This window comes from Oncorhynchus masou, unplaced genomic scaffold (assembly GCF_036934945.1).
Source record: "Oncorhynchus masou masou isolate Uvic2021 unplaced genomic scaffold, UVic_Omas_1.1 unplaced_scaffold_8831, whole genome shotgun sequence".
In the NCBI taxonomy this organism is placed as follows: Eukaryota; Metazoa; Chordata; class Actinopteri; order Salmoniformes; family Salmonidae; genus Oncorhynchus; species Oncorhynchus masou.
In genome coordinates, this window is record NW_027015297.1 from 49 (window position 1) to 10,182 (window position 10,134).

Genomic DNA, 10,134 nt, shown 5'->3' on the forward strand with positions numbered 1-10,134 from the left:
TATACTATAGGGACAGTAGAGTGATCAGACATGTAGGAGTTCTCACCGTTGATACTATAGGGACCGTGGGGGATCTCTATACCGTTGATACTATAGGGACAGTAGAGGGTTCTCTATACTATAGGGACAGTAGAGGGGGTTCTCTATACTATAGGGACAGTAGAGGGATCTCTATGCCGTTGATACTATAGGGACAGTGAAGGGTTCTCTATACTATAGGGTTGGTAGAGGGTTCTCTATACTAGGGACAGTAGAGGGGATCTACCGTTGATACTATAGGGACAGTAGAGGGTTCTCTATACTATAGGGACAGTAGAGGGTTCTCTATACTATAGGGACAGTAGAGAGGTTCTCTATACTATAGGGACAGTAGAAGGGTTCTCTATACTATAGGGACAGTAGAGGGGTTCTCTATACTATAGGGACAGTAGAGGGTTCTCTATACTACAGGGACAGTAGAGGGGTTCTCTATACTATAGGGACAGTAGAGGGGTTCTCTATACTAAAGGGACAATGAGGGTTTCTCACCGTTGATACTATAGGGACAGTAGAGGGTTCTCTATACTATAGGACAGTAGAGGGTTCTCTATACTATAGGGACAGTAGAGGGTTCTCTATACTATAGGGACAGTAGAGGGTTCTCTATACTATAGGACAGTAGAGGGGTTCTCTATACTATAGGGACAGAAGATGGGTTCTCTACACCGTTGATACTATAGGGACAGTAGAAGGGTTCTCTATACTATAGGGACAGTAGAGGGGTTCTCTATACTATAGGGACAGTAGAGGGGTTCTCTACACCGTTGATACTATAGGGACAGTAGAGGGGTTCTCTATACTATAGGACAGTAGAGGGGTCCTCTATACTATAGGACAGTAGAGGGGTTCTCTACACCGTTGATACTATAGGGACAGTAGAAGGGTTCTCTATACTATAGGGACAGTAGAGGGTTCTCTATACTATAGGGACAGTAGAGGGTTCTCTATACTATAGGACAGTGAGGGTTCTCTACTATAGGGACAGTAGAGGGGTTCTCTACACCGTTGATACTATAGGGACAGTAGAAGGGTTCTCTATACTATAGGGACAGTAGAGGGGTTCTCTATACTATAGGGACAGTAGAGGGGTTCTCTATACTACAGCGACAGTAGAGGGGTTTTCTATACTACAGGGACAGTAGAGGGGTTTTCTATACTACAGGGACAGTAGAGGGGTTCTCTATACTACAGGGACAGTAGAGGGGTTCTCTATACTATAGGGACAGTAGAGGGGTTCTCTATACTATAGGGACAGTAGAGGGGTTCTCTATACCATTGATACTACAGGACAGTAGAGGGTTCTCTATACTATAGGGACAGTAGAGGGTTCTCTATACCATTGATACTACAAGACAGTAGAGGGGATCTCTATACCATTGACTTTACATAGGGACAGTAGAGAGGTTCTCTATACTACAGGGACAGTAGAGGGGTTCTCTATACTATAGGACAGTAGAGGTTCTCTATACTATAGGGACAGTAGAGGGGTTCTCTATACTATGGGGACAGTAGAGGGTTCTCTACACTACAGGGACAGTAGGGGGTTTTCTATACTACAGGGACAGTAGAGGGGGTTTTCTATACTACAGGGACAGTAGAGGGGTTTTCTATACTACAGGGACAGTAGAGGGGTTTTCTATACTACAGGGACAGTAGAGGGGTTCTCTATACTACAGGGACAGTAGAGGGGTTCTCTATACTATAGGGACAGTAGAGGGGTTCTCTATACCATTGATACTACAGGACAGTAGAGGGGTTCTCTATACTATAGGGACAGTAGAGGGGTTCTCTATACCATTGATACTACAAGACAGTAGAGGGGATCTCTATACCATTGACACTATAGGGACAGTAGAGAGGTTCTCTATACTACAGGGACAGTAGAGGGGTTCTCTATACTATAGGACAGTAGAGGGGTTCTCTATACTATAGGGACAGTAGAGGGGTTCTCTATACCATTGATACTACAGGGACAGTAGAGGGGTTCTCTATACTACAGGGACAGTAGAGGGGTTCTCTATACTACAGGGACAGTAGAGGGGTTCTCTATACTATAGGGACAGTAGAGGGGTTCTCTATACTACAGGGACAGTAGAGGGGTTCTCTATACTACAGGGACAGTAGAGGGGTTCTCTATACTACAGGGACAGTAGAGGGGTTCTCTATACTACAGGGACAGTAGAGGGTTCTCTATATTACAGGGACAGTGAGGGTTCTCTATACTACAGGGACAGTAGAGGGTTCTCTATACTACAGGGACAGTAGAGGGGTTCTCTATACTACAGGGACAGTAGAGGGGGTTCTCTATACTACAGGGACAGTAGAGGTTCTCTATACTACAGGGACAGTGAGGGTTCTCTATACTACAGGGACAGTAGAGGGTTCTCACATACTACAGGGACAGTAGAGGTTCTCTATACTACAGGGACAATCAGAGGGTTCTCTATACTACAGGGACAGTAGAGAGGTTCTCTATACTATAGGGACAGTAGAGGGTTCTCTATTAAGACCTGTATCTGAACTGTAGATGTTTGTTTTTCAGGAAGGAGTGTGCCTTGATCAATGAGCTTTGCTGCAAACATTACTGCAACCACCGCACCAAGTAAGTTACTGTACTGCTATAGGATGTGATGCTGTTACTACTGCTATAGGAAAGATGCTGTTTCTACTGCTGTAGGAAGTGATGCTGTTTCTACTGCTGTAGGAAGTGATGCTGTTTCTACTGCTGTAGGAAGTGATGCTGTTTCTACTGCTGTAGGAAGTGATGCTGTCTCTACTGCTGTAGGAAGTGATGCTGTCTCTACTGCTGTAGGAAGTGATGCTGTCTCTACTGCTGTAGGAAGTGATGCTGTCTCTACTGCTGTAGGAAGTAATGCTGTTTCTACTGCTGTAGGAAGAGATGCTGTTTCTACTGCTGTAGGACAAGATGCTGTTTCTACTGCTGTAGGACAAGATGCTGTTTCTACTGCTGTAGGACGAGATGCTGTTTCTACTGCTATAGGAAGTGATGCTGTTTCTACTGCTGTAGGACGAGATGCTGTTTCTACTGCTGTAGGACGAGATGCTGTTTCTACTGCTGTAGGACAAGATGCTGTTTCTACTGCTGTAGGAAGAGATGCTGTCTCTACTTCTGTAGGACGAGATGCTGTCTCTACTGCTGTAGGACGAGATGCTGTTTCTACTGCTGTAGGACGAGATGCTGTTTCTACTGCTGTAGGACGAGATGCTGTTTCTACTGCTGTAGGACGAGATGCTGTTTCTACTGCTGTAGGACGAGATGCTGTTTCTACTGCTGTAGGACGAGATGCTGTTTCTACTGCTGTAGGCAGTGATGCTGTTTCTACTGCTGTAGGAAGAGATGCTGTCTCTACTTCTGTAGGACGAGATGCTGTTTCTACTGCTGTAGGACGAGATGCTGTTTCTACTGCTGTAGGACGAGATGCTGTTTCTACTGCTGTAGGCAGTGATGCTGTTTCTACTGCTGTAGGAAGAGATGCTGTCTCTACTTCTGTAGGACGAGATGCTGTTTCTACTGCTGTAGGACGAGATGCTGTTTCTACTGCTGTAGGAAGAGATGCTGTCTCTACTTCTGTAGGACGAGATGCTGTTTCTACTGCTGTAGGACGAGATGCTGTTTCTACTGCTGTAGGACGAGATGCTGTTTCTACTGCTGTAGGACGAGATGCTGGTTCTACTGCTGTAGGAAGAGATGCTGTCTCTACTGCTGTAGGAAGAGATGCTGTTTCTACTGCTGTAGGAAGTGATGCTGTTTCTATTGCTGTAGGAAGTGATGCTGTTTCTACTGCTGTAGGAAGTGATGCTGTTACTACTGCTGTAGGAAGTGATGCTGTTTCTATTGCTGTAGGAAGAGATGCTGTTTCTACTGCTGTAGGAAGAGATGCTGTTTCTACTGCTGTAGGAAGAGATGCTGTTTCTATTGCTGTAGGAAGTGATGCTGTAGGGAGAGACGCTGTTTCTGCCACTGTGAATGGGGGTGGGTGTTAGAAGATATTGGTTTTACTGCTGTGTCATGAGTGGACCACCAGATAGAGCTGTTGTACCAGTTGTAAAAAGGAAGAATGTGCAATGTGAGGAGGCCTCGTCTCCTCGTCCTCGTTTGTTTCTGTTAGAAATCCCAGGTGGCCTCCTTCTCTGTCGATAGATAAATATTTTGGGTTTTGATGTGTCGATCTTTTACCTCAGAAACAACAAGAACAAACTAGCTTTCCAGCCGAGAGATAAAGTCTGCTGTACAAAGAACGGCTACGTCACAGACAGGAACAAGGAAGTGTCTCCTGAAGCAGAGGACCTGGAGAGCAGCTATGTATCTGACCGGGCCAGGACCAAGCAGAGACTTCCTGGTCTGGACGGAGGGGAGAGACGGAGAGGGAACGGGGCCACACAGAGAGACGGAAGTGGTGACAAAATGAAAAGCAAAGAGAAGAATAAAGAGCGTCTTTGTAACGGAGAGATATTCTTTATTAAACATGTAACTATTGGTCCTCTCATTTCTCACGTGTCTTTAGGCTATTCTGTAAGCTGCTCAATTCTAATTGGCTGAGCCGTGCTCTTTGGTTGTGTCTCCTCCTATGACAGGACGTGACAGAGGAGGAGGCGGGCTCACAGCGGAACAGGAAGCAGAGGTACTTGACTCTGGATGATGGTGACGGACGGACGCTGTGTGTTTCCTTCAGGGAGCTGCAGAGAGAATGTAAACTGCAACACGCCTGGGCTAGGACCATACACACCTTCCAGGTGTGTGGGAGTGTGTGTGTGTGGGAGTGTGTGTGTGTGGGAGTGTGTGTGTGTGGGAGTGTGTGTGTGTGTGGGAGTGCGCGTGTGTGTGTGTGGGGGAGCGCGTGTGTGTGTGGGGGAGCGCGTGTGTGTGTGGGGGAGTGCGTGTGTGTGTGGGGGAGTGCGTGTGGGGGAGTGCGCGTGTGTGTGTGTGTGTTCTCTCTGTCTCCATTCATAAACCGACGAGAGAATGATTTAAACTAAGCAATTCAGTAGATTCTAACCCGTTAGACATTTTCTCTGATGGAATTCTTCAGTTGTACTGTACCTTCCTTCTCTGTGCGCCAGGGGTCGGAGACCGAGACCATTGTGTACGTGCTGGGAAACGGCAGCGTCCAGACGTGGAAGCACGTGTACACGGCTGTGACACGGGGACAGAAGCGTGTATATGTCATAGCCAAGCAGGAGGGCATGGCCTCGGCCATTAGGAGACGCATCATCCCGCGTAACACCCGGCTGGGAACCCCTGGTCAAAGAGCTGCTGGTCCAGCCTGGGGGGCACGACCAACAGACCAGAACCAACCCCTCCGGGTACACCTCGCAGGGCAGCCCCAGGCTTCGGGCCTACACAGACCACTCCTCTGGCCTCACAGACACCGAGCTGGTCTCTAAGGACCCCCTACAAAACCCCTATAGCAGCACCCAGACTCTTCTCTACGCCCAGCCGAGCAGTCCCACTTCCATGTCGTGTCCAGTCCCACTCTACTTCGGTCCCTGCAGGGGCTGTGGAGAAATGAGCCTCCAACAGCTCCCTCAGGCAGATGCCTCAGACACCTCTCTAATGGACGACATCACTTTCAGTCAGGCATATACCTGGTCGCCTATGAACAGCAGCTCTGAGGACCCCTCTCAGGAGCAGCCCGGGTCGTGTGAGGAGGAGGAGGAGGAGGAAGGGATCAAGATGGAGGCTAGCAGCAGCGCTGTAGAGGATGGACACATGGGGAAGGCTTCACATTTAGCTGCTCGTTCTGGGGTTGAGAGCACCCCTCCCAAGAGGACGCTCGGTCCTGACAGTGAGAAACAGAATGGGACTCCTCATAAACAGATCAAGGTGAGAGAAAGAGGACTTGGCGTCTCGTCAGGAAGATTTTCAGTTGTTTTTTTTGTGGTGGAAGCAGTACATTTTCTCACATGACTCGGGCACGTCTGAACTATTTGTGGAGGAGGAGGGGTTATCGTAGTAGAAGTGGTTGAGGTGAGGAGGGGTTATTGTAGAAGTGGTTGAGGTGAGGAGGGGTTATTGTAGTAGAAGTGGTTGAGGAGGAGGAGGGGTTATTGTAGTAGAAGTGGTTGAGGAGGAGGAGGGGTTATTGTAGTAGAAGTGGAGGAGGAGGAGGAGGGGTTATTGTAGTAGAAGTGGTGGAGGAGGAGGAGGGGTTATTGTAGTAGAAGTGGTTGAGGAGGAGGAGGGGTTATTGTAGTAGAAGTGGTTGAGGAGGAGGAGGGGGTATTGTAGTAGAAGTGGTTGAGGAGGAGGAGGGGGTATTGTAGTAGAAGTGGTTGAGGGGTTATTGTAGTAGAAGTGGTTGAGGAGGAGGAGGGGTTATCGTAGTAGAAGTGGTTGTGGAGGAGGAGGGGTTATTGTAGTAGAAGTGGTTGAGGAGGGGAGGAGGAGGAGGGGTTATCGTAGTAGAAGTGGTTGAGGAGGAGGAGGGGTTATTGTAGTAGAAGTGGTTGAGATGGGGAGGAGGGGTTATTGTGGTGGTGGAGGAGGAGGAGGGGTTATTGTAGTAGAAGTGGTTGAGGAGGAGGAGGGTTATTGTAGTAGAAGTGGTTGTGGAGGAGGAGGGGGTTATTGTAGTAGAAGTGGTGGAGGAGGGGTTATTGTAGTAGAAGTGGTTGAGGAGGAGGAGGGGTTATTGTAGTAGAAGTGGTTGAGGAGGAGGAGGGGTTATTGTAGTAGAAGTGGTTGAGGAGGAGGAGGGGTTATTGTAGTAGAAGTGGTTGTGGAGGAGGAGGGGTTATTGTAGTAGAAGTGGTGGAGGAGGAGGGGTTATTGTAGTAGAAGTGGTTGAGGAGGAGGGGTTATTGTAGTAGAAGTGGTTGAGATGGGGAGGAGGGGTTATCGTAGTAGAAGTGGTTGAGGAGGAGGAGGGGTTATTGTAGTAGAAGTGGTTGAGGAGGAGGAGGGGTTATTGTGGTGGAGGAGGAGGAGGGGTTATTGTAGTAGAAGTGGTTGAGGAGGAGGGGTTATTGTAGTAGAAGTGGTTGAGGTGAGGAGGGTTATTGTAGTAGTGGTTGGAGGAGGAGGGGTTATTGTAGTAGAAGTGGTTGAGGAGGAGGGAGGAGGGGTTATTGTAGTAGAAGTGGTTGAGGAGGAGGAGGAGGGGTTATTGTAGTAGAAGTGGTTGAGGAGGAGGAGGAGGGGTTATTGTAGTAGAAGTGGTTGAGGAGGAGGGGTTATTGTAGTAGAAGTGGTTGAGGAGGAGGGGTTATTGTAGTAGAAGTGGTTGAGGAGGAGGAGGGGTTATTGTAGTAGAAGTGGTTGAGGAGGAGGAGGAGGGGTTATTGTAGTAGAAGTGGTTGAGGGAGGAGGGAGGGGTTATTGTAGTAGGAAGTGGTTGAGGGAGGAGGGGGGTTATTGTAGTAGAAGTGGTTGAGGAGGAGGAGGAGGGTTATTGTAGTAGAAGTGGTTGAGGAGGAGGAGGAGGGGTTATTGTAGTAGAAGTGGTTGAGGGGAGGAGGGGAGGAGGGGTTATTGTAGTAGAAGTGGTTGAGGAGGAGGAGGGGTTGTTGTGGTAAGTGGTTGAGGAGGAGGAGGGTTATTGTAGTAGAAGTGGTGGAGGAGGAGGGGTTATTGTAGTAGAAATGGTTAAGGAGGAGGAGGGGTTATTGTAGTAGAAGTGGTTGAGATGGGGAGGAGGGGTTATTGTAGTAGTAGTGGTTGAGGAGGAGGAGGGGTTATTGTAGTAGAAGTGGTTGAGATGGGGAGGGGGTTATTGTAGTAGTAGTGGTTGAGGGAGGAGGAGGGGTTATTGTAGTAGAAGTGGTTGAGATGGGGAGGAGGGGTTATTGTAGTAGTAGTGGTTGAGGAGGAGGAGGGGTTATTGTAGTAGAAGTGGTGGAGGATGAGGAGGGGTTATTGTAGTAGAAGTGGTGGAGGAGGAGGAGGGGTTATTGTGGTGGTGGAGGAGGAGGAGGGGTTATTGTAGTAGAAGTGGTTGAGGAGGAGGAGGGGTTATTGTAGTAGAAGTGGTTGAGGAGGAGGAGGGTTATTGTAGTAGAATGTGGTTGAGGAGGAGGGGTTATTGTAGTAGAAGTGGTTGAGGAGGAGGAGGGGTTATTGTAGAAGTGGTTGGGGGAGGAGGAGGAGGGGTTATTGTAGTAGAAGTGGTTGAGGAGGAGGGGTTATTGTAGTAGAAGTGGTTGAGGAGGAGGAGGAGGGGTTATTGTAGTAGAAGTGGTTGAGGGAGGAGGAGGGGTTATTGTAGTAGAAGTGGTTGAGGGAGGGGTTATTGTAGTAGAAGTGGTTGAGGAGGGAGGAGGAGGGGTTATTGTAGTAGAGTGGTTGAGGAGGAGGAGGAGGGGGTTATTGTAGTAGAAGTGGTTGAGGAGGAGGAGGGGTTATTGTAGTAGAAGTGGTTGAGGAGGAGGAGAGGGGTTATTGTAGTAGAAGTGGTTGAGGAGGAGGAGGAGGGGTTATTGTAGTAGAGTGGTTGAGGAGGAGGAGGAGGGGTTATTATGAAGTAGAAGTGGTTGAGGAGGAGGAGGAGAGGGTTATTGTAGTAGGAGAGTGGTTGAGATGGGGAGGATGAGGAGGGGGTTATTTAGTAGAAGTGGTGGAGGAGGGAGGGAGGGGGTTATTGTAGTAGAAGTGGTGGAGGAGGAGGAGGGGTTATTGTAATAGAGTGGTTGAGATGGGGAGGAGGAGGAGGGGTTATTGTAGTAGAAGTGGTTGAGGAGGAGGAGGGGTTATTGTAGTAGAAGTGGTGGAGGAGGAGGGGTTATTGTAGTAGAAGTGGTTGAGGGAGGAGGAGGGGTTATTGTAGTAGAAGTGGTGGAGGAGGAGGAGGGGTTATTGTAGTAGAAGTGGTTGTTATTGGTGAAGTGGTTGGGAGGAGGGGTTATTGTAGTAGAAGTGGTTGAGGGAGGAGGAGGGGTTATTGTAGTAGAAGTGGTTGAGGAGGAGGAGGGGTTATTGTAGTAGAAGTGGTTGAGGAGGAGGAGGGGTTATTTAGTAGAAGTGGTTGAGGGGAGGGGTTATTTTAGTAGAAGTGGTTGAGGAGGAGGAGGGGTTATTTTTAGTAGAAGTGGTTGAGTGAGGGGAGGGGTTATCGTAGTAGAAGTGGTTGAGGAGGAGGAGGGTTATTGTAGTAGAAGTGGTTGAGGGAGGGGAGGAGGAGGAGGGGGTTATGTAATAGAAGTGGTGGAGGGGTTATTGTAGTAGAAGTGGTTGTGGAGGAGGAGGGTTATTGTAGTAGAAGTGGTTGAGGGGTTATTGTAGTAGAAGTGGTTGAGGGTTATTGTGTAGAAATGGTTGAGGAGGAGGAGGGGTTATTGTAGTAGAAGTGGTTGAGATGGGGGGGGGTTATTGTAGTAGAAGTGGTTGAGGAGGAGGAGGGGGTTATTGTAGTAGAAGTGGTTGAGGAGGAGGAGGGGTTATTGTAGTAGAAGTGGTTGAGGGAGGAGGAGGGTTATTGTAGTAGAAGTGGTTGAGGAGGAGGGGTTATTGTAGTAGAAGTGGTTGAGGGAGGAGGGATTGTAGTAGGTTGGAGGAGGATTGTAGTAGAAGTGGTTGAGGAGGAGGAGGGGTTATTGTAGTAGAAGTGGTTGAGGGAGGGGGGGTTATTGGTAGAAGTGGTTGATTGTAGTAGAAGTGGTTGAGGAGGAGGAGGGGTTATTGTAGTAGAAGTGGTGGAGGAGGAGGAGGGGTTATTGTAGTAGGAGGGGTTATTGTAGTAGAAGTGGTTGAGAAGGAGGAGGGTTATTGTAGTAGAAGTGGTTGAGGAGGAGGGGTTGTTAGTAGAAGTGGTGGAGGAGGAGGAGGAGGGGTTATTGTAGTAGAAGTGGTGGAGGAGGAGGAGGGGTTATTATAGTAGAAGTGGTTGAGGAGGAGGAGGGGTTATTGTAGTAGTGGTTGAGATGGGGAGGAGGAGGAGGGGTTATTGTAGTAGAAGTGGTTGAGGAGGAGGAGGGGTTATTGTAGTAGAAGTGGTTGAGGAGGAGGAGGGGTTATTGTAGTAGAAATGGTTGAGGAGGAGGAGGGGTTATTGTAGTAGTGGTTGAGATGGGGAGGAGGAGGAGGGGTTATTGTAGTAGAAGTGGTTGAGGAGGAGGAGGGGTTATTGTAGTAGAAGTGGT

At 48.5% G+C, this 10,134-nt stretch overlaps 1 protein-coding gene across 1 annotated transcript; it reads left to right on the plus strand.

Moving 5' to 3' along the window:
• Window positions 1–4,118: 4,118 nt before the first annotated feature.
• Window positions 4,119–5,884, plus strand: LOC135537998 (DNA helicase B-like; the record flags this gene model as incomplete). The annotated part of the gene is made up of 5 exons (XM_064963998.1): window positions 4,119–4,135; window positions 4,243–4,528; window positions 4,636–4,794; window positions 5,122–5,331; window positions 5,378–5,884. Coding segments are annotated over exons 1-5 (1,179 nt in total), but the record flags the coding sequence as incomplete, so codon positions are not given.
• Window positions 5,885–10,134: the final 4,250 nt, after the last annotated feature.